Source organism: Chlorocebus sabaeus, chromosome 1 (assembly GCF_047675955.1).
Source record: "Chlorocebus sabaeus isolate Y175 chromosome 1, mChlSab1.0.hap1, whole genome shotgun sequence".
Lineage (NCBI taxonomy): Eukaryota > Metazoa > Chordata > Mammalia > Primates > Cercopithecidae > Chlorocebus > Chlorocebus sabaeus.
In genome coordinates this window covers 9,601,678-9,624,794 of record NC_132904.1, presented here as the reverse complement: position 1 = coordinate 9,624,794, position 23,117 = coordinate 9,601,678, and the positions used below count along the sequence as shown (strand labels likewise).

General features: G+C 55.2%; 1 protein-coding gene across 16 annotated transcripts in view; it reads right to left on the bottom strand.

Annotated features, from left to right (window-relative positions):
• Positions 1-261: 261 nt before the first annotated feature.
• NRXN2 (neurexin 2) overlaps positions 262-23,117 on the bottom strand; it is a 117,112-nt gene continuing 94,256 nt past the window's right edge. For 6 of the 16 annotated variants that reach the window (XM_073014952.1, XM_073014960.1, XM_073014957.1 and 3 more), the window contains 4 exons: positions 20,500-20,589; positions 16,778-17,103; positions 14,320-14,398; positions 741-2,183 (listed from right to left, as the gene is read on the bottom strand). In XM_073014952.1, the coding sequence (XP_072871053.1) occupies positions 1,297-2,183; positions 14,320-14,398; positions 16,778-17,103; positions 20,500-20,589 (1,382 nt within the window). In that variant the 3' untranslated portion in view covers positions 741-1,296. Of the gene's footprint in view, positions 2,184-14,319; positions 14,399-16,777; positions 17,104-20,499; positions 20,590-23,117 lie in introns of all 16 variants that reach the window. The other 10 variants (XM_073014973.1, XM_073014975.1, XM_007993746.3 and 7 more) reach the window with 6 other exon arrangements.

The following is a 23,117-nucleotide window of genomic DNA, read 5'->3' as shown; positions in this document are numbered from 1 at the left end:
ATCTGTCTGCCTCCCTGAGAAGCTAAGGTCTGTGAACCGGCCAGAGACCAGCCACATTTCCTGCCCGTTCCTCAGCCCAGCAGGGATACAGGACACAGGACACCGTGAGACAAAGACAAGTCATCCCAGGAACCCAAAGCCACGCTACGCCCAAAAGTTCGGGAGCAACTTACCAGATCTTGTGGGCCACCATGTGGGCCCAGACCCCAGCCCAAAGCCAGGATCTAACAGCACCCACCCCGAAAAAACTGCACAGGACCGTTGGAATTTGGAAAGTTTTTGTTTTCTTTTTCCCACACATTTCTGGGGTTGGGGCGTTTTCCAAGACTCAGACACGTTTGTTAACAAAGAGAGAAAAAAAACTGGGGGAGCAGGGAGCCCGTGGGCAGAGAAGTGACCCCAGCAGTCTGTGGACAATGCCTTGCTCCCTCTTCCCTGCTGCCTGCGCCCAGCAGGTGCCACAGGCTGCTGCTCGTGGAATCTAGAGTATTTGTCTGTAATATATATCTGCATTTGCCTTCCCTCCCTCCCACCCCCACCCCTGCTCCTCCAGCAGCTTCCCCATCAATGCACGTCGCCCGGCAGCACACACAGAACAGGCCTTCAGCCAGGCCTGAGCCCCTTCCCTGGGCGGCACCAAGCAGGTGCCTCTCCTGGTGAGGGGAGTTGGGGCACTTGGGGACAAGCCCACTGCCCCACCCCACCCCACCCACCCACTGGGCCACTCAGGCCCACCCTCCCGCCCTTCTCCCACCGACTCTGGAAACCCAAAGGGAGGAAAGGAAGGGAGAAATGAGACACACAAAAAAAGAAGTAGGAAAGAAGGGTGGGAACAGTGAGACACAGCAAGCCTGGGATGGGGACTGGAGGGCTTTGGGAGAGAAGGAAGGCAGGAGGGACAGAAGGAGGAAGAAGAAAAATTGAGGAAAATTAACAGGACGAATAGTGGACACTTTACAAAACCCCCAGCCTTCCTTCCCACCCAACCCCACCAAAATAAAACTACCCCCCTTAAAAAAATAAATCAACCCAGGGCTGTGAGCACGTGCCCTGCCTGGCAGGCGCAGAGCTGAGAGGGACAGTCAGCCCTGGGACTGACGAGGCCGCGCGGTGGACGGCAGGAGGAAGGGGGCGAGCACGGGGTTTTTCCTTTTCTTTTTTTGCGTTTCCTCTTCGTAAGAGAAGCCTGAGGCAGCCAGGGAGAGGGTCCCCAGGCCCCTGGCAGGGAGAGGGTGGCACCCTCCTCCCGGGCCCTCCCAGGAGGGGCAGCTGGCAGTGGGGCGCAGTGCCAGGGGCTCAGACGTAATACTCCTTGTCTTTGTTCTTCTTGGCCTTGCTGGGCGTCTTGGGGGCAGTCGGGGCCTTCTCTTTCACCACCGCCCCATTGCTCTGGGCCGAGTTACTGATGTAGTTCCGGCTCTGGTCCACCTGATAGGAGCCCTCGTCACGATTGCGGTACTTGTACATGGCGTAGAGGAGGATGAGGATGCAGAGCGCCGCCGCCGCCACAATGCCCACCACCATGCCCGTGGTGCTGCTGGACTCCCGGATCACCTCCACTGCGCCCGGTGGGCCCCGCTCCCCAGGCCCTGTGGGGTTGGCTGTGGGCAGATGGGGGAAGCCGGGGGCTGAGGTCACGCCGGGGCGCAGGGGAGGGGGCCTCCGCGGCTCAAAGGACGTGGGGGCCCCAGGCCCCAAGGGCGGGTTCTCCAGCAGGGGCTGAAGCGGATCTCGGTGGTTCATTTTGCCCGCCGGCAGGTTGGGGGCTGGGGCGGAGGGGGCAAACAGCACCCCAGGGGCACCCGTGGCCCCATCTGTCCTGAGGTTGGGCCGGGGAGCGGGTTTGCGGGGTGACAGGAGGGTGGTGCGGTCCGTGACCAGGGGAAAGGTGGTGTAAAAGTCCTCGTCGTCCGTGGGGGGGAGGCTGGAGTCAAAGACCTCCCCGGAGGCGAAGCCCGAGGCCTCGATGGGCTCCTCGCAGTCGCTGTCGTCCCGCTCGGCCTGGCACGGGCCCCCGGAGGGCGGGCGGCGCGCCGCAGGCGGGGGCAGCGTGTCTTGGGTGGCGCCCACTCCCGTGAGGAAGGGGTAGAAGGTAGGGGGCGGGGGCACGAAGGGGGATCGGGTGGCCACGGGAGGGGGGTCTAAGGAGTCCTCCGTGATAATGGGCAATATTAACTCTCCTCCTAGAACAAGAGAGAGAAGAGAAAAGAGAGGGCGTCAGCAAGGGCCAGGGCGCAGGCGGCCGGCACAGAGAGAGAAACAACAGCCTCACACACCCAAATCGGTTCCAATTGGCTTTGGCGGAGACTAGAGCGGGCTGGGCCCGCCCGCCAGCCGGCCGAGCACTGCGCTTTAAGCGGGCAGCGGCTCAGATGCCCTGGGCACCCCACGCACGGGCTCTGTGACACTCTGGGTTTTGGTCTTTTGTTTGTCTTAAGAAATCAAAAGGAACAGAAAGGAAAGGAAATTGAAAAGAAACAGAAAAAAAAAACTCTACTGGTTTAAGGCTTTAAAAACAGATACAACAGCAGCATTTAAACAAACCTAACAACAGTATCTTTTAGGGTTTTTTTTTTTTTTTCTAGATTTTTCTCTTTTTTTGCTTTTTTTTTTTTTTTTTGCTTTTGTTTTTAAAAAAGAAGATAGCATACCACGGAATTCAGGCAACTTACATCAACAAATAGGCCGTGTGATTTTAGCATGAAGAAAAAAATTACAAACAGAGCTGTGTAAGCGGGTTCTCCCGGAAAAAATAAGAAAAAACAACTTTTCCGTACAACGTTTTCTGTCTATCTGTTCGGTATCTCCCTCCCTCACTCTCCGCTCCCTGCACATCCTGCCTCCTCCTGAACTCTCTCCGCCCTCACTTGTCCCTCTCCCCCTCATTCAACACAAAGCTGAACTCTGCACAGGGCAGGCTGGGGCTGCGGGCGGTTTCCACCACTTGGTGTCAGCATATGGGGGAGGGAGGACCAGTGGGCAGGAGGGCTTGCAGAGTAGGGACATGACAGGCAGCCATGTAGGGATTGCTACATGGGGGAGAGGTCTTGGGAGGGGATGGCCATGGGGGGGGCTTGGAAGGCTAATTGCAGGGTGGCCATGGGAGGGGAGACATCAAACGTGGGAAGTGAGGTGGCCCATGAGGAAGAGTGGGCAGGGAGGAGTCGGATGCATTGGAGCAGAGTCCTGTCCCATAGGACTCTGGGAGGGGTGGGGAGAAGCCATGTAGAGGCAGGGATGTGGGGAGGGACAAGGAAGGAGTGAGCGCAGTGGGCAGGGACACATGGTTCCTGAGCTAAACCTAACTCCCCAACTTTCTCGTTCTTCACCCTCCACCTCTGACCCCCACTGACTTCCCCCCTCCCCCTCCCCAGAACCCCCATGGGCCGCCAGGACCTGGCCAGGGCTTGACTGCCTCTGGCCCTCTTATTATTGTTAAAACAATAATAAAACAACGGAAAGAAGAAGAAAGCAAAAAAAGAAAAGAAAATACATACACAGCCATCTGGGAGGGAAGCACCTGCTAAATAGGGCCCATGGGAATGAGTGGGGAGGGCTTTGTGAGGGGAGAATGGGTCTCCCCATCTCTAGGTCTGATAACTGGAGTCCTGTGGGCAGAAACTGCAATTCCCATCAGCTCCCAAAAGGTGAGAACTATAACTCCCATCAGTCCTTGGAGGAGTGTAGACCACAATTCCCATCAGCCACTAGGTCAACAACTGTGACTCCCATCAGCCTCCTGGGCCTCCTCTCAAAGCAAAATAGTGCAACCTCCTGGTTTGGGGTAGAAGGGAGCTGGGGCTGGCTCTAGGTGGCTGGTGGGAGGACTTGCTCCTCTTGCAGGGGCACCTCTGGGCCTTACAAAGGCTGGAGGTTTCCTCCCTGGCTCTCTCTTCAGCACAGCCTAAGCCCTGCCAACATCTGAGTGCCTCTCGCTGGTCTCTGCAGGGTGTGGTCTTCCTAGATTGTGCCCAGAAGCCCCTCAGCCTCTTGGTGGAAAAGCACCCCAGGGCCTCCACTGCCAGGTCCCGCCTGCCCCACTTCAGCCCCACTGCAGCCAGACCAGCCACATTCCACCTTCACATCTTGTCTGTCTTCTCCTGCTCCCCACCCACCCATGGCCTTCTACCTCTGCACTGAGTTCAAACACTGTTGCCAACCTTCAGATCACAAGCTCCAGCAATGTCGCAGAGCTGTCCTTGCCCACACAAGCCAGCCTGTAGCCAAGACCTTTCCATTGAACTTGAAGCCTTGCTGAGCTCCCCAGGCTGCTCTTCCAACCAGACTCCAATCTCCCCTAGCCAGGGGCTCACCTACACCCTAGATTTTGAAACCCCAGGGCTCCTGGCCCTCCAAAGGCTCAGTCACAGTGAAAACCTTTGAGCTAAGAGCAAAGCAGCATGTTTTGTGGAGCTGGGACTATCTGATCCCAGCTCATTATGGATAAGAATGCTGAGGCCTGGGTGGGCAGGACTTCCCAAGGTCACCAGGTGTAGGTGCTCAGCAAGGTAAGTGAGGCCAGGGAAGGGTTAGATCTCATGAGAAGCCCAAGAAAGCCTAAGTCGTCCTCCCAATGTCTCCAGGAATCTGTTGGGACTACTTGACTCTTGGCTTGGATGTGAACTTGGATGACAGAACAGGTGTTCTGAGTTCCTGTGTGACTGTGGGCAACTTTCTTCCAGTCTCTGGGCCTCAGTTTCCTCATCTATAAAACTGGGGTATTGGGCTTCAGGCCCAGGATGAGGCCAAGGCTTGGCTCTCATGGGACCTCTAGCCTTTGGATAAACAAGTATGTCTTCCTGTACCCACCTGGGACCCAGACAAGGAAAGCCAGCACCCTGGTCCCCAGGTAAGGGGCAAACTCAGCTGTCAGCTCTCAGGAGGGTTGGCAGCCCCTCGAGCGGTGGTAACCTGGGCCCAATCATGGCAGGATTCCCCTCCCTGCGTGAACTCTGAGTGCCTCTGGGGTCCTTCCTGCTGGTCCATACCACCAGCCCTCTACCTGACCTTTGTCTTCTATTCAGAACACCTTTCTCTGCTAACATCTCAGAGTCTGGTCAAACACCTCCTCTTCCAGGCAGAGGATGCTCCCTGCCTGAGTGCCTCTGACACCATACCCTAAGTCTGTTCTGGAGGCATGGCTTTGTACTCACTGCCAGGGAAGGGCCAACAGCAGTGGGCCTGGCACAGAGTTGGGGCTCGTTATACTTTTCCAGGGGAAAGGGAGCAATATTCCTCAGGCATTTCCTCTGAGCCAGGCCAGGCTAGGTATCTAGGGAAGGGAGTGGGCGTCTCTCTCACAGGCCAGAGCAGCAGAGTTCTGAACACCCCACCCCCTCCACCCTCTTAGGCAGCAGGCATTGTGGAGAGCTCAGCCTGGCAGGAGCCTTTCTCTACAAACCATCTCCTACCCCAGCTCGCCACCTTCCATCTTAGACTGGGCCACCAGCTGCTGCTGGAAACCCCAGCATCAAGGTTTGGCCTAAGCTGGCTGGCCATAGTTGGGGCCCCAGCAAAGTGCCAGGCCCAGGGCACAGGACCAGACCAGGAGGCCCTTGCTGAGGCCACATCCTGCCCTAGAGGGGCTGACAGGCTGATCAGGGCACAGAGCTCAGCTCTCTACCAACCTGCTGTCCCCCAGTCAGGCTAGGGCATGGGGGGCTTCAGGTCTTGGACCACAGACAAGTCTTACCCAGCCTGAGCCCCCTACATTTGCCCTAGCTAAGCCCTTGGGACACACAGGCTCCTCGGGCCACCCTTCTGCAGCCTTCCTCTGCCCCCAGACTCCTCCCAGGCCTGCTCACGTTGACCTCTTGCTCCTCCAACCCCAGCTGCTTCCTGGTCTCCATATCTGGGTCCCAGTGCTGTCCCTGCATCCGCAGCTCCTCTGGGGTTTCTCTGCCCAAGGCTTTGACTGCACCATCTCCTAAGGGGTCCTCCCCTCACACACAACCCCCACACTGCCATGACTTCCCCTTGGTCCCCCCTTCTCATGGTAGCTTCTGTCTTCCACATGGCTTCCTCTCCGTTTCTTCCCAGTGTCCCACACCCCACTTCCTCTCCACAAGATCAAGGCTCTGGAGAACCCATGAGAACGCATGAGGACCTTCCTTCCCTGGGCTCGCTCAGCCCTGCCTAGGCTCTGGGGGCAGTCAAGTCACCTAACCTAGGGTGCTGGGCTTTCCCAGATCACACACCAGTTCAGGAAGGATCAGAAGAGGCTGTCCTGGCGAGGATTTGGCAGGACCTGGAGGAGGGGAGGACCGGAATCCTCAGAGACTCCTCCCTGCCAAAAGCCCCACCGCTGCCTGTGCTGCTGGGCTTTGTGGGTGCAGACCCACAATGACTCATGGTCCAGCTCTACACCAAGGATGCATCCTGGAAGGGGGTGCTCCTAGGAGTCAGTGGAGTTTGGTAGGACCCCAGGCAGCCTCCTGCCTCTCCCCAACTTCAGGCAGCTGCGGCATTTGGAAAATACTCCCAGGTGCACACTTACCACAGACACCACCCGCCCACCCAACACTCCTCTGCATCCTAAGAAAAGCTGAATTTCAGTGCACGTGGGTCCCACTTACTAGAGAATGCCATCCCTGACCAGGAAGACCACCAGCCATTCCTGATCTCCCCTTCCTCCCCAACTCTCCTTCCTCTGGGGGCTGCCGGCCCAACAAACTTAGCCCCTTCTGCCCTTAGGGAACAGAAGGCCCCTGCCTGGAAATCTACCCAAGAACCCCATTCTCACCCAAGAAAGGTGTGCCCACCCCCAAAGGGGAGTCTAGAATTGAGGTTGAGCATGTCTGAGACTAAGCAGTGAGCTGGAGGCCCTGCCCAGGCTGTGAGGGGCAAGAAAGCCACCAGCCTACAGGGCACTTCATGGGGGTTAGAAAAAACAGTTCTATGCGGACGTGACCCTGTGGCACATGACTTCACAAACAGTACCTTCATGCAATATTGGAAAAACCATTCTCTCCTCTCAGTGGACGGTCCTGTTCTGCAGCTGGGCAAGCAGAGCTCTGGGCGGATGTCAGCCCCTACTCACCTGTGCGAGCAGAGGGCAATCTGTGCCACTGTGTATGGTGCCCTGAAGGAAGCCCTCCACCACCCACAAGCACCAGTACAGCAAGGGCAGAGGCCAGGGTATTTCAAGGTTAGAAAAAAATGGTACATTGCGGCATATGCACGCGCACACACACACAGACGATCTGTGTTTCTGTGCCCCAAGCACATGTGTACATGCATGTACGTGAACGTAGATGGATCTGAGCATGAGCGTGTGCATGTCAGTGCATGGACCTCTGGCTCTGGCATGTGCCTGCCGGCCACTGAGCCTGGGTCTGAGTTCTATGTGCACATGTGCATATATGAACGTGCCCCAGAACATGTGAGTGCACCACGGCATCCAAGCACCAGCGGTGCACCCCAGGGAACGCATCCTTCACCAAACTCATTTTCCCTTCTCCTGGGCAGTAAGACTACATTTCCCGACATTCCTTGTGAGTAGGCCTGGTGTGTGATTGAGTGTGGGCACTGCCCGTACCAGTGCCCCAGCAGCCTCCTGGTGCCACCTTCCATGCTCCTTCTCCTACAGTGATGTTGGAAACCACAGGTTGAAAATGGAGGCGCCACAGATGGGAGGAGTGTGGATTCCTAAAGCACTCTTTGCAGCAGAGCCACCTGCTGATCAGCCACACCCAGGTAGGGTGCACCTGAGTGAGAAACTCCTCTTGAATTAACTACGGAGATCCAGGGCTTATCTGTTACAGAAACAAATGTTACTTTAACTAATATAGACACTGGAACCAGAAATGGATGTCACGATAACACAAACCTGAGAAGGCACTCGTGACAATCCAAGGCGTGGAGGCTGGGAAGATGAAACCCACGTACTGCAGTGGTGAAGCATGTGGTGTGCACCGTTGCTCATGAGGACCTGAAGGGTAGGCACTGCCTATGGACTCTGGACACTGAGGGAAAGGGCTGGGAAAGGCCAGTGACCATGAGGCTTCTACTTTCTGCTTTTAGTGACATAGTACAAGGAGGAGACTAAGGAGGCAAGGAGTACCAGGAGGCAAGAATTGGCTGATTTGCAAGCAGAAGTGAAAAGAATACAGACAGCCCAGAAATCTGTATCCCACCAGAGTCACAAGAGGCCACTGCTTCCAAACAGTAAGAGAGAAAAGTGAAAAGGCTTTGAGGGACAATGGTGCAGTAAAGCTTCTCACCCTCACCCAATAAGAACACTCAGCCTTGCTCAAGGATCAGATTTAGGGATTGCCCCCCAGCCAACCTCCCACCTATTGTTTCAAATGTCCTCAAGACAGTCACCACCGTATGAAGAGAAAGAGGCATGGGGGCGGAGCAACAAGGAAATAAGTGAGGCTTGAGAACTGTGTCTAGGTATGGTTACTTTGAACCTTAAACCACCCTTGGGCCCCAAATCTGCATGAGCAGGGGTAGGCTATCATGCTACAGCACACCCAAGGAGGACACTGTTCCCAACACCCACTTCAGACATGGCTATGGGAGGACCGGGAGGAACTTCCCAGAGGGGAGAGCCAGGGACCCCAGACAAGGGAGAGGGGAGTCTCCCCCAGAGAGCAGAGTCTCTCCCAGGGTTTAATGAAGAAATTTCCCCCACTGCAGGGGCAGAGAGCCTGGCCTGCCTGCCTGCTGGATTTCCTCAGCGCTAGGAGCACACATTGGCCTGTATGAATCTAGGCTGTTGTGTGTCTTCCATTTTTCCCTTTTTTGTATGGGAGGTTGTATTACGGTTGTCGACTCTGCCCCACACCACAGTATTCTGGGTGTGTGTTGGGCTGCGGGAGCAGTGAGATAAATTATCTATTTAGTTCTTGGGTATCTGGATCACATATGGGTCCCCAATTCCAGAGGAGCCAGGTCTTGACCGGATGTGGAGGGCCACCATCTCCCAGACATCATCAGCTTTGAGATGAATGCCCTAATGGTTGGGACTTTGGGTGGTCTCCTGGGGAGAGGTGGGTGTGTCCTGGAGGTGAGGAAGAGTGACACAGATCCTTGATGACCCACAGGCAAGCCAGTGACAAATAATTCACTAGTTGGGCCCCAGACCTGTTTCTGCTTCCTCCTGAGGGCACAGCAAGGCCACACCTCACAGCCTTCCTTAAAGTTAGGTTGGGCCCCATGACTGACCTCCAGGCAACAGAATGTGGGCAGGAGCCTGGGAGCCTCTCCCACAGCTGGCCCATAAAATCTTCCACTTCACAACTCCATGCCACCGCAACTCAGGAAGTCACCTGTTGAAGATGGTGCAGCCGCAAGATGGAGAGGGACCAAGCCCTGAGTCATCACTTGGAAAAGAGTGGCCCACCAATCAGGAACACTTGTTTATAACTTAGGTGAATGAGAAATACATGTCTATGTGTTAAACCAATAGATGTTGTCCATTATAGCAACTAGTGCTACCTTGAGACCCTCTTGGAATCTGAACACACTGTGGTTCTATCAGTCTGGGCAAATGTGTCTGTGACTCTGTGGAGTTAAGCCTGCATGTGCCTCTGAGGGTCTCATTTATGTGTGCATGAGGGCAATGCCTCAGGAGGGATGCTTGCAAAGAGTAAGTGCAGAAGGCTGCTTCTGTGGGTCTGAGCATACGTGGACCTGGGTGAATCTGAATACACATGTGTGTATGTGTGTACTTTTGTGGGTCTAAACAACTGTGTATACTTGCCTGAGTGGGAACACAGAGGCATACAGGCATCCTTGTACTGTGTCTGAACATGTGTGCATGCCCTACAGGTCTGAGGATATGTGTGTGCCCTTCTGTGTGCTACTGCATGGGTACCTTGGAGCACAGAAGTGCACCTGCTGCACCTGTGTGGGCTAATGGAGGCCCAAGAGAGTGTGTGTGTGAGCATGTGTGTGTGTGTTTACACCTCTGTACAGGTCTGAGCACATGAGCTTGCACGTCTATGTGTATGTGTGTACCTATGTATTCTTCAGTGAGTGTGAACCAGTATGTATGTTTCAGCAGGTGAGCGTGTGTGTGTGTGTACACTACTGTGGCACTCGGCACATGAGTGTGCATGGAAATATGAGCTTCTATAGGGGTGGGCTTGGTGGGAGAAGTGCAGGTCTGTGAAGCCGAACAAATTGTGTGTGTATGTAGACCCCTGAGGTTGAGCACACAGCCTGCCTCTGAGAATGTGCACACCTGCACTCTTGTGAGTCTTATCTAGGTGCACCTTTGTGTACATGTGGGCATCTGGGGGTTGGATGCACATGTTAGTGCATGAGTACACCCCTCTGCAGATATGTATGTGTGCATTGTGGTGAGTATATTTACACACACGTACCTCTGTGAGCCTGGTCATAGATGTGCAATTCTGTAATTACATGTGGGCACACATGTGCATTATGGTGGGTCTAAGCACACTGCTTACTTGCCTGATCTGAACATGCCTACATGACTCTGCAGTTCTGAAACACATGTGAACATCTGCATGTCTGAACACAGGTGTAGGATTCTGTGGTCTAAGCACCTGTGTGTGTTACACAGGTGGATCTGTACACATGTGCCACTGAGCTGAGCACAGATGTATCATCTGTGAGTCCAAGGGCGTGTCACAAGGTATATGTCTTACTAGGCCTAAGCACACACACTCAGGTCTGAACACAGATGTGCGTGTCCTGAGTGTCTGCAATATGCAAGTCTGTCTCTGGGTCTGAGCATGTGTGTGTGATTCTGAACATTCAGCATGGCTGTCAGTAGTGTGTGGGTGTGCCTCAGTGGGTTTGAACATGCATGTACACATAGCTCAGAACACAGTCAAGTGCCTTGGTAAGTTTGAGACACACAATGTGTGTGTGTGCCTTGGTGCAACTGAACACACATGCAAGTGTGAACCTCTGGGAGCTGAGTAGGTGCACACGTGTGCATCTGAGTGCCTCTGTGGGTATTTCTGGAGCTCTAAGCACACACATGCAAGAGTTGGTAGCTCTGAGTACATGTGTGTGCTTTCATTAGGCTGTGCATGTGTGCATGAGTTTGAGCTTCTGTGAGTCTCAACAGGTGTGTATCTGTGTGTATGGACTTCAGAAGGGTATGAGCACACACATGTCTCTTGGAGTCTAAGCATGTGTGTGCCTCTGTTGGCCTAGGTACAAATAGTGTGTGCTCTTCTAGGTTTGAATGTATGTGTGTGTGTGTGTATGTGTGTGGAAGTGGGCCCATGTGAGCTTGCTGGTGGGGCTGTAAATGTATGTGCAAGGCTGTATGTGTGTGTGCTTCTGGTCATACATATGCATACAGACACTGCCTCTGTGGGTCTGAGCCTGTGTGTGCTCTTCTCTTCCTACGTGTCTCAGGTTGTGCAAAGTCAGATCCCCTCAGGGGCCAGGCCCAGAACACAATGTATGGGTTGGGCCAGCTGAGACAACTAGCAGTGGGTCACATTACTAATGGTGCATGCCCCACTAAAGGCACTCCCATTGAAAAGCCAACCTCAGCTAAAATAACCGTGTAGATGATGGTCTCACTAAACAAGGGAGAAAGTATGGGCCAGGGTCTGTGGAGGAGCCCAGGTTAGGGAAAACGGTGGAAAGGTGAGCGAGCAGGAATGATCCTAGACCCAGGGATGAAGATCTGCAAGGTAGGAGAGGTAAAACACCATGGGGTCTCCAGTCAGGCTGCCCCCACCTCTGACACTGGAGCCAAGGGAGGCCTGGCCGTCTGCTAGAGAAAAGCCTCCTTGCACTAGGGCCTGGGAGAGACTGGCTGGAGAGGCTCTGGATGGCATGGCATGGTCTACACCAGCCTGGGAGACCCTGGAGTCATTTTGGTCCTTGCCTGGCCTCCCATTGGGATGATGAGGATCCATCGTTAAACCTTTCACAGTGGTGCAAATGTGGACATGTAAGAATGTGCGATGCAGGCTTGGGGGAGAGGCTGTGGCTTCTGGCAGTTTCCTCTGGGGATTCCAGAGTGCACTCTGCCCTCCCTTCTGGCCCTATTTTTAAAGCTGGCTGCTGGAACGGCTACCAGTCCCTCCCTATCCCAGACTTCTAGACCTCCTCCACCCTTCATCCTCTACTTGTCCCTTTTCCCAAGAAGGTGGCTCAATAGTCAGTGACCTCACAGATCCCTGACTGGGAACCAGCTGACCCACCTGCTTCAACTCCTCCTCACCCTCTGCCCTAATGCAGCCTAAAAGAGTTCAGACCACCAATACACCCATTCAGCATCAGACCCAGGCCCTTGACTAGACTCCAAGCCAGGGCTGGGAGGCTAGAACTTCAGTGGACAAAGCATGGCCCAGGTGGGGTCCAGTGTGTACTGCATGTCCCTACATGGTGACCATCTGGCCCCAGACACCCCTCTGCAGGGTGCAGGGAAAGCAGAGACTCCTCCTGTTACCCAGGTGTTCCTGCCCCAGCGTGTGTGAACATGGGCACCTGTGTATGAACACATGTGGTAATGCCACTCAGTGCCCTTTCCTCAGGACCCTCAAAGACCATTGTCCACAGAGCCCCATCCCAGAGCTTTCATGGGGCCACTCATCACAGCCACTTCCAGCAGGCCTGGGCTAGCAGTGCTGTGTTGGCCACAGGAGCCACCAGTAAGTGCCTAGAGCTCAGAGCAGTAAAACAGGGCAGGGGGTGCTGTGTGTTGAAGCTGCCAGATGCCCAGAGCCCCCCAAAGCAATGGAGGCATTGAAGTGTGCATCCTTGAGCCAAGATCGCCCTGGGGGAAGAAGTGACAGCACTCAGCAGAGGGGCCTCCTAGAGACGAAGGCATCTGTCCCAGAAAGCAAAGGCCCCGGGCTATGGAAGGGAAGGCCTTTCTGGCCCAGCAGCTGGCAGCTCCCCTGAAGGTCCCTGGGCCCAGGCCCGTGGGAATAACCCCTCTCAGCTCTAGCCTACTCGGAGGACATGGAGGGCAACTGGGCTTCAGCCTCTGGATCTGGGGACTTGTGCCCCAGAAACCTGCTGCCCTTGGTTTTTGAAGCTGAGCCTCTGCCTCAAGGCTCCACAGGCCATGCTATGGTCCTGCTCTAACCACACTCCTTCCAAGATCGTGGCCCATCCTCAGCCTGAATGTCTTTTCTGGAGCTGGGAGGCCCCAAGCCAGATTCACAGGATGTACCCAGGGCATACTGCCCACCTCCTGACCACATCATCTCCCCTAACCCCACAAACACCTGTCCCAACCTCCAGCCTTCTGATACCAACAACCCAGGTGTGACCCATTGCAAGGTAATGGGGAGAAGCCTCCAGCAGCCCAAGTGAGAAATGTGGGTGGCCCTCCACTCCCACAGACTCATCTGGCAGCCACCAAGGCCCACGCTCCTCCACTGGGAAATCTGGCCACATCTAGTCCTTTCTCTGTTCCCTCTGCCAACCTCAAGTATCCCACCCTCCCCCAGCTGCTCCCAGCCACCCCCAACCTGCTCAAATGAGCAGCCTTGGCACTCACTGCACCACTCCACACCCCACACTTCTCAAACAGCACTCAAGGCCACCCCCGCTTTGCCAGCCTGGTCTCTCTCTGTGGCTGCATTCTTGGCTCCAGCAAGAAGTATCAAGCAGAGGCCTAGAAAGCACTCCCTGGCCCCAGTGCCCCAGGCCCTGGAGAGCCTTCCCTCCCAGCCCTGCTCTCCTCCTACAGCAGCTCCCCAACTAGAATCCGGGCCAGACCTCAGGCCCTAATCTTCCCCAGGGGACCACAAGTCTAGTCTAGAGGGGACTTCCCACCCAGCACACTATCAGATTCAGAGCAGTCACTGTGTAGTAACTGCCTCACCTTGCCCTGGCAGTCCTGGCAGTGTCCACTCTGGGAGCCCTTCAGACAAGAGCACAGGACACCTCCCAACACCCAGGAGAAGAGGAAGACCCAGGATCCAGGAGAGATCTCCTCTACTAGTGGCCTAGAGAGCACCAGGCCTCAGGAGCAGGCGGGAGTTGTGATTCTGGACCCAAGAACTGATGGAAGTTGTAGTTCCTAAGCCATGTTCACCCTCCCCCACCCCAGGGACTCATGGGAGCTGCAGTTACTCATCTTCTAGGGAAAAGTCTCCCTCCTTCTCTCCCAGCACCCCTTGGCTCTCAACCCCAGGACCCCAGGCTATGGACCTCACTACCTCTGAGGGGCTGGGAACCAAAAGGCATCTTGCCAGAGAGCATCTGAGGGACTGGGAGGATGTTAGGTAAGGTGGAACTATCAGGGAAAGCTAAGGCCTGGCAGCAGGCCCTGGGGCTTGGGCCAGGTGGCAGGGACAGTCGCCCCCCTCCCAGTAGCGTCACAGAGGGCCCCGGGGCAGGGGAGGGGGGAAAGGCACTCACCAGTACTGGGCTCACACTCCTCCAGGTCCTCATCATCACTTGGACACTCAGCAGAAGCCACCAGGAGGTCATCTGTGTTCTGGGGGGCGAGAGAAGGGGTGGGGAAAGAGAGGTTCCAGGCAGGTCAGCAGATCCCACAGCTGCCACTTGAGGTGCATGGTGGTACACAGGATGCCCCTGGGCTGAGACGGACCAGCCTGGTCTGAGTCCTAGCCCTTCCATCTCTTGCTGGCTGACCTCAGGCCTCCACTTCCTCCTATGCACAGGGAACTTCCCAGCAGCAGCCCTGCAGGTTTTCATGGCTTCCGAGGGTCAATGAAACAGCACATGTGGTGCTTTTTATTTCTGGGAAGTGAGGAGAGTGGATGCCAGACTTTGACCTGCAGGGCCTGGGCAAAAGGGTCTAGGATGCCTCAGGGAAGGGGTGCTGGGGAGGCAAGGCCCTACGGGGCGGAGCCTGCAGAGGCCAGCACAGGCAGAACACGACCAGGCCCTGGAGGGGTTTCCTGGCTCCAGTTTCACCACCCATCACCCCTCATCTCTCTCCCAACCTCCTTTCCTGGAGCCTGAGAGAGCCCGGCTGCACACAATAATTAGGGCTGTGGTTGCCATGACAACAGGAGTCGACTTTGTCAGCATTTTCTCTCTTACTGATTGCAAAGAAAGAGAATCCCCAAGATGAGTGAGTGTAAGGAGGAGGGGGTTGCCCAGGGGTATGAGGAAGGAGACCCAAGGAGGGAAACCAAAAGTCCAAGCAGGAAGGGAGCCCGAGAAACTGCAGGAAGGGGAGGAGAGAGCTAGGCCGAAGGACAAGGACGAGCAGGGTTGAAAGGGTCATAACCTGCCTCCTCCCAGCCCCTGATCTTCAGACTCAACAGCCCTCACTCACCCAAGGGCAAGGTGGTGCCTGGAGGACCCAGCTCCCTTCTGCATTCTTGCCCCCTCCGCACCAGCCTCCATCTTGGGCTTCCTCACCACAGCAGTGACTCTTGGGACCCCCACCTCTCTCTTCCCCCAGGATGATCTGCCTATCACCCTCCCACTGAGACCAGACAGCCCCTCGTCCCCTACGATTTGAAGGGCACTGGGCATGGTGGGTACCCAGCCTTGGGGAGAGCCCAGACCTTTCCCCGAGGGACTCCCTGCTCCCTAGGGGCAATGTCTTCAGGTCCCCTCAGCTTTCTTGGCAGAGAGGAAGTGGGTACAGGCTTGTCTCTCTGATCTGGATGGCCCCAGCTAGCCTAGTCCCAGGCTTCCTGCAGCACAGACTGGCAGGGAGGAGGAACCTTAAAGCACATGGAGCCCACCCCTCAGAGGAGAAGCTGAAGACAGACTGGTGACAGAGGGAAGGGCACATCCTCATGGCCACCCCCAGATCCTGCCCTCACCCTAGAAGGACAGAGAGTACCTAACAGCCACAGGCTGCCAGACAGGGTGATGGGGAGAGAAGGGGTGGCCAAAAAAGGCCTTCATGCCAGGTGTGAGCCCTCCCTGTGCTAAAGGTCAGAGCAGGCACTGGAGGCAACAACTAGAAAACAGCCCAGCCTGGGCTGCCTCAGGAAGTCACACAGGCAAGTCCTGCTCCAGCAGAGCCCCATTCCCCGGGTGCAGGCCCCTCCAGTCCTGCCCTATCACTAGGGCTTGACCTGACCCAGGAAACACCTGAGCAGGTGGGGTGAGCTCCATGTGCTTCAAGTCCCCTCCTCCCCACCAGTCTGTGCTGCAGGAAGCCTGGGACTAGGCAGCTGGGGCCATCCAGATCAGCAGGTGGGGTGAGCACCAGGGAACTGTCTGCCCTGAGACTCCCTCAGACGCACAGACGGAGAGGACACTGAAGCTGCCTGAGTTGTGGTGCCTGCTCACAGTCACATGGAGAGGGCTTGTGAAGGCAATGAACTTGCAGTCAGGGCTTTCCCACTGCAGGGAACCCAGAAAACAAGGAAAGGCTCCTCCTAGCTTCCACCAGCCTCTGGAGAGGGGCTGCCCATGCCAGGTGACTGCACCCAGCCCTCCCATGTTGTCACCCCTGCCCACAGCAAGGCCAGCCTGGTACTATCCATCTCTCATTCTCTGCCCACACAGAACACTAGGCATGGCCTTCACTGGGGAAGCAGGAGGAGCCATCCCACTCTCACCCCGAGTCCAGACTTCATCTCTCTTAGGTAGGGTGGTCTTCTCTCGTATAACTGGGCCATCAAACTCCTCCCCAACTCTGGAGATGGTCCCTCTAGAAATAGTGATCACCCCCACATCACAAGATGCCTGGTCATTAGAGTGAAGGCCACTTCCTGAAAGGTGACCTTGCCCATCACCATGGCAACAGTCAGAGACAGCAGCCTCCAGGATCCCAACAGACCCCTTGGATCCTCACTCTAGGCACCACTACTATAGCTATGCAGATATCAGCTCCATCCCCACCTATCCCTGCCCTAATCCACCAGCCAGAGTGGGGCCTCACCTGAGTGGTGCTGTCCCTCAGTGTGGGGGAGCGGCCCCGGCGCGTGGTGGTAGTGGCCATGGTGGTGGTAGTCTCCATGATGGTGGTGGCCATGTCAGCCAGCAGGGTGGTGGCCGTGGTCTCCGCACTGAGCAGCACGGACGGCCCCTCCCCCACCAGGCGCAGGTGACCCTCGGTCCGCACATTGGGGTCGCTCTCGGCGGCCAGCGCCAGCACCTTGAGCCCATTGTAGTAGAGGCCAGACACCTGGCCCTGGAAGGGGCGGCCCTGATCCCGGCCCCCGATCTTGATGGCAGCCTGGCTGTTGAAGATGGTCAGCTGGCGGCCTTGGGGGAGGGGAGGGGGTGACAGAGAAGGGGCAGGCAGTGAGGGGAGACCAGGAAGGGAAGGAAGAAGAGAAGGAAGCCAAGGAGAGGAAAGAGGAATGGAGGAGGAAGCCAGTAAGGGAGGAGGGGACAGGGAGAAATGAGGAAGGGGCAAACAACCAAAGGAAAAGTCCTTGTCAGCCACAGCCCCTAGCCCAGCCAGGTGGGGACCCCAGAAGGGGAGGGCACCCAGGGCACACACAGGCTGGGGAAGACGAGCCCAGCCCCTCCTCCCCACCATGTGCAAGCCTTCCCACCTTCCCCATTCCCTCTCCTCTCCAGCTCCAAGGCCATCTCCCCTCTTCATCCTCTTCCCTCAGTCCGTCCCCATCTTCTCCCTCTGCTTCCCCAAACATCCTGCCCCAGTGTCCAGCCCCGAGCCATGAAGCCATGGAGCCCCTGGAAGAGGCAGATAGAGGAGACACAGAGGCAGAGACAGAGGAGGTAGCTGCCAGGCCAAGGTGGAGTCGGTGCGTGTGAGAACAGAGAAGGAGGTGAGACAGTGTGATGGTGTGTGGGAGCAGCAACCTGCCCAGGCTGACCTCCCGCCTATGGCCAGGCCTTCTGACCCTTGGCCAGGATCCCCTCTCTTCTCCCGGACTGCCAAGGCCCAGCACTGCCTGGGACCAGGCCCTGGTAAGCCCAGCCCTTCCTCCCCACCTGGACATGCAAGCACAGAAATGGAAAATGTTAAAGGGACCTTGCTTCGCTCACTGACAGCCAATATAACCCGCTCCAGCTCCAATCTCACCCCACACTCAGCAGTATGACACCTCAGAATTCCCAGCTGGGTGGGGTTGGGCTGTTCTGTTTGTTTTTAGTGGATCTGGGGGTCGGTTTAACCCTCTGAGTTTGTTGTTTTGGTTTGGTTTTTATAAAAGATGTTTATTATGTTTAAGTTTAGATTTAACTTTGGTTTTGGTGCTACTTATTTTTTGGGGGGGGAGGGGTTGGGCAGAGGGCCTACTACATTGCCCCATCCCCCCCGGAACCTTCAGCTGCTGGCACTGGGGGTTTTAGACCTGGCTTAGCCCTTGTTAGCCTCTGGTTAGTGCCTCGTTAAAGATCTGGTTTAGAGTTAGGTGCCTGTAAGCCTTGCCCCCAAAACCTGGGCTGAGGAGAGTCCAACTTGTGAAGCCCACAACCTCTTTGGAAATACAGGTTCTCTGGGACACCCAGGCCTCTGGGACATCCAAACATCTGTCCAGCCTCTAGCCAATGATGGCCACTGGTGTGTCTCCCCAGCCCCCCACTCAGTCTTCTTTCCTCCTCCAGCACCCTCCCACTGCCCACTCAGGCAAGTATAGCCCCTGGACCAGCAACACCCACTACCAGTGCCCAAGAGCCCAAGAGGCAGAGGGCCAGTGGTGGCAGCTGTGGGACAGGCCCTGGAATGCCAGACCCAGACAGGCCCAGGAAGACCTCTGCATCCAAGTTTGTCCCCAGACACAAGAATCATGAGGAAAACAAAGGAGACAAGGATCACAGTGGTCAAATGAGTTGGGGAAGCAAACATTTCACAATCAAACAGGTTTCTTCCTCCAAGGGCTTCTCAGAGTCTTTATTAAACCAACGCACATAGGCATCTCCAAGAGGAAGAAACAGGATTCAGCACTTCCCAAACTCGTTCTACCACAAATCTCTCTATTGTGAAGCATCTCATGGGACTGTTTCATAGGACATGCTTTGGAACTGGAAAATGGATTCATCCAATAAATATTTATTGAGCACCTACCATATGTCACGTGCTAACAATAAAATATGCCCTCCAAGCATCCCCAGACCTTGTTCTGGGGTACTTTCCTGATGTTTCTTTCCTCTCACCCTCACAACATGCCTGTGAGGTGGGCTGAGTAACCATCACTGTCCCATCTTACCAAGGAGAGAGCTGAGCCTCAGAAAGGGGAAGTACTTGGCTAAGACCACAAAAAGCGAGTTCCTTCTTTCACACTTTGGGAACTACCTCTCTAGTCCAATCGGTTATTTTCTAGAAGAGGAAAGTCAGATCTGAGGAGAAGAGGAAGGAGGGTCCCAGCTCTCCTTCATCTAAACCACAATTCCTCCCCCACCTCCCAGTAGGGCCTGTCCAACTCTCCCTGCCATTGGGGTCACAAGTTGTCCCAGCCTCAGCCCAGGCTGCTCCCTTGGCCTCTCTGATTCTGCAAGAGGGAGGTGGGTAATGGAGAGGAAGCCACAGTGTTAGCAAACTTGGTCCCTGGGGCCCCTGGCCCCATCCGCCATGAACTCCTCAAAGGGTTAAAGTTCACCCCGCTGGAGAGAGCAGCCCAGTGTGGCTGGGGGCTGTAGGTTTTAGCGATGTGTGTTACAGTCCCTTTAACTTTTTGTCCTGTTATGGGTTTATCACATCTGGTTATCAGCAGGTTTATGCCCCACAGGCATGGGGGGCTAGAAGTTACATTTGGGGGTTTTAGTTGGGGAAGGCCCCAGTGGACATTTAAAAGCACAGTTATCAGCTGGTTAAGTGGAGGTTTAACAGTTCTACTTCCCCCTTAGAGTTTAGCCTTAGAGGTACAGAGCTCGCCCCTCCGCCCCCGCAAAAGGGAATGGGATGGATTTGCCCTTGGTCCCCAACTTCCCTTGGTGACAAGAAGCCTTCTCTATCACACCCAGCAACACCTCACCACACTCAGGCCTCAAAAGGTCTTGCTCGGTCTTCCTCATCAGCCAAGCAGGAGTAGAAATCCCTATGGGCCCACCACCTCCTGCCCCACCTCCCTTAGTCTCTCCTCAACTTCTCAGAGGCCTTCTGGACTAAGTTGGGCCTGTTCCAGAGACAGCAGCCCCACAGCACTCTCTTTGGGGGTCTTCCAGTAGGATCTGAGGTCCCCACTCTTCTCTCTTCTCCTCACATGGCTCTGGTGAAGCCTTCCTAACCCTCCTCAGGTCAGTCTTCCTGCTTCCCAAAGGCTTCCTGCCTCTGCATGCTCTGTGGCCCTCCGTTGGCCCTTTACCAAGCCTCCGAGATGATTCTGGGCAGAGGGAACCTACCTACAACCTGCATTCCTAGACTGCTTGTGATTTACTGCTGGGATCGCAGTGGGGAGCTCCCATGGTAGGCATCTTGTGGATTACCGTAGTTGATCCCAGGTTTAGAAAGAGAACAAGACTCCCCCTACTTCTAAGGAAAAACCCCACTCCTACCCCAAAAACCACCACTCCGAAATGCACAGACAGACCCTTGACTCCAAAGGGGAAGGGAGCATTCTGGCTAGCCAATTGTCCCTTCACTTGCGGGTGGGCGTTGGTGAAGGCATGGAGGGGGAAAGAGAGAGCTCTGCACCTTTAAGATAGTGTTTTTAAAGTTAATTAATTAATTAATTAATTCTGGTTAATTACCTTTGTCGAGCAGCCACTCATCTACTACTCGACCAAGCCGGTAGGGGATTCTCTGTCTAGCAATCGCCAGGCGCTCGTTATCAAAGTTTCCTTGGAAAAGTTTAGAAAGACAGTAGGTTTCTCAGGCGGCGAAGTCCAAAGGAGTTAGAAAAGTAATTACGCAATCCTCAGGAGACTCAGAGTAAGCAGCAACATCCACAGAAAGAGGGGAAGGGAGGAAAAGAAACACTGGGCCCCTCTTCTCCCTCGACCCCCTCCCTAGGCTCTGGTTCAGAGCCAGCCCCACCCTGGGGGCAGGAGCAACCCAAAGCAAAAGAGATGAGAAAAGAAGAAAAGGAAAGGGACACAAAAGAAAGGGAGCTGGAAGGTCAAAGGTCAGAGGTTAAACAGGTTTATCTGTGGTTAAGCTGCTGTGGCCCCCTTCCTTCCCCATCCCAAAGTCGGGGGGGCGGGCAGGGGAGGGGCATTTAGCAGGTTTAAGTTGGGGGTGGGAGGCATCAGTGGCCCAGCTGGTTCCTGCGTTTAGAGGGCGGTTTAGAAGTGGGAGGGATGGGTTAAGCGGGGTTTATGCGGCATTTAGGGGGCCACCCAGCACACGCATTGAACAGTGAGATTTAAACCACTTCTCCAGGCCACCTCAACTCCCTTTGCCTTCATGCTCCACTCCCAGCTTCCCCTCAATTTCCACCTCATACCACACCCCTGACCCTACCACCACCGTCCCCCTTAAGTCCCTCCTGCTCCCAACCCCACCACTGCACTCCCTGCAAGGCCTCCTCACCCTGGTCAGGACTCCCATTCTACTGGGCAGCTGCTACAGGTGTGGTGTGGGAACTGGACCATCATCCAGCAGCCCTCTTCCCCTTCTCACCTTCTCTTTGGCCCCTTTCTCCTCCCCTGCAGACACTCCCCCACCACCCTCCTCTGCACCCTTCTCTGCCCCGAATGCACCTTGACCATTTTCTGCTCAGAGCCCAGTCTCCTCTCCTTGCTGTCTCAGGACCTCATCTTGCTCACCCTGCCAGGCCTCTTTTCCAAGCTTGGCTGTCCATTGGGATACCCACCTGTTCCTCTCTCCGCTCACCAATCTCCAGCCCCTGGAGACTGGGAAGGGGAATGTGTGTGAATGTGTGTGTGTGCACACAAGCCTATGTGGAAAGGGGTTCGTCAGTGCGCCTGAGAGGATCTGTGCTCCTCTGTGAGCTGTGGGTGATCCCGGTCTGCAGCAGTGGAAAGGGAACTGATTTCCTTTGAGAATCTGGCCACTCCTCCCATTTAAGCCACTGACAAACTATTCAGTGCACACTGGTGGGGCCAGGAGGCTTTTCCCATCATCTCTCACTGCACAGCTGCGCTCACCTGCCCAGAGACCCGGGCCTGGGCCTGCCTATGTACACCTCCCATGAAGGTGCACACGACGTGTTCATATGGGTATGGATGGTGCCTCCTTAGGTGCTTATGAGGCAAGGAGATTCTGCTTTCCCTATAGATTCAGGACATTTGTGTTTAAATTAAAAACAGATAATTCAATCCTGTGTGTGTGTCTCCAAGAGGAAGAGAAGAATGTACATCTGCCTGGAGGGAGGCTGAGTATATAAAAATTCTAACAAAAGTCTTATTTATTGAGCACCTTTGCTATGCCATGCCATTCTAGCGTTTAATGACATTCTCACAGTATTGCTATGAGGTAAGTATCGTCACCTTTCAGAGCTGGAAACTGAGATTCAGAGAGGCTAGATGACTTGTCCAAGGTTACACACTTGCCAGTGGGAGATCCAGGATTAAAACCCAGGTCCTTCTGACTCAGAATCCATGGGCTGTGTCTCTGTGCTCTCAAAGAGTCAGAGGGTCTCCCCTCTCCGGGCGCATGCATACTGCTGATCTGACCTGCTGGTATTGCTCAGGATCTGCCCTCAGTACACAAAGGCAACCACCAGGCCCTCATGTTACTCCCCTTTACAGGCAGGGGGCACCCAGCAGCCTTTCCTCACCCCTAGTCAGGGGTCCCTGAGGAGAGGAGAGCAGGAATAATTCTTCCATCCTGACTGGTGGCCTGCTGGGCCCCAAGGGGAGAAGCTCTAGATCCAAGTCCTGGCTTGACATGGTGAGGCCTTCATGCTTTTGAGCCCAGCCCTGTCCAGCACAGGCCAATGTCATCACTGCTACAAAGGTTGCCCTAGTGTGTGTGCGTTGGAGAATGAGAGAAGTCTGCTGCCCACAGGGATCATGCCTACGCAGCCAGAGCTGTCAGTGTTGGCTTGTTGCAGGGCGCGGAGGGTAAGTGGAATTTAGTGTAGGAGGGTTGGTGGGTCTTGAGTGTCCCTACATGTACCCAGGGCCTTGATGTAGGCTGGCATCCCTCTGCAGAGCTGTTTTTTCATGTGTCTGTCTGACCATACGAATGTCTGCAGTTGTCCATATGTCTAAGGTTGACCTGTGTGTACATCAGCCTCTGTATGTATTAGGGGGCCACGTGGGCCTCTTTATCTCCGAGATGGGACTTTCCAGAAATGTCTGGGTACAAGCCTGCATAACTGGTGTCATAAGCCTGTACTGGCATCTTTACTCCAGCATAGGTGAGCCCATGAAGGTTTACACATTGGCCTTTTGCCCCTGCC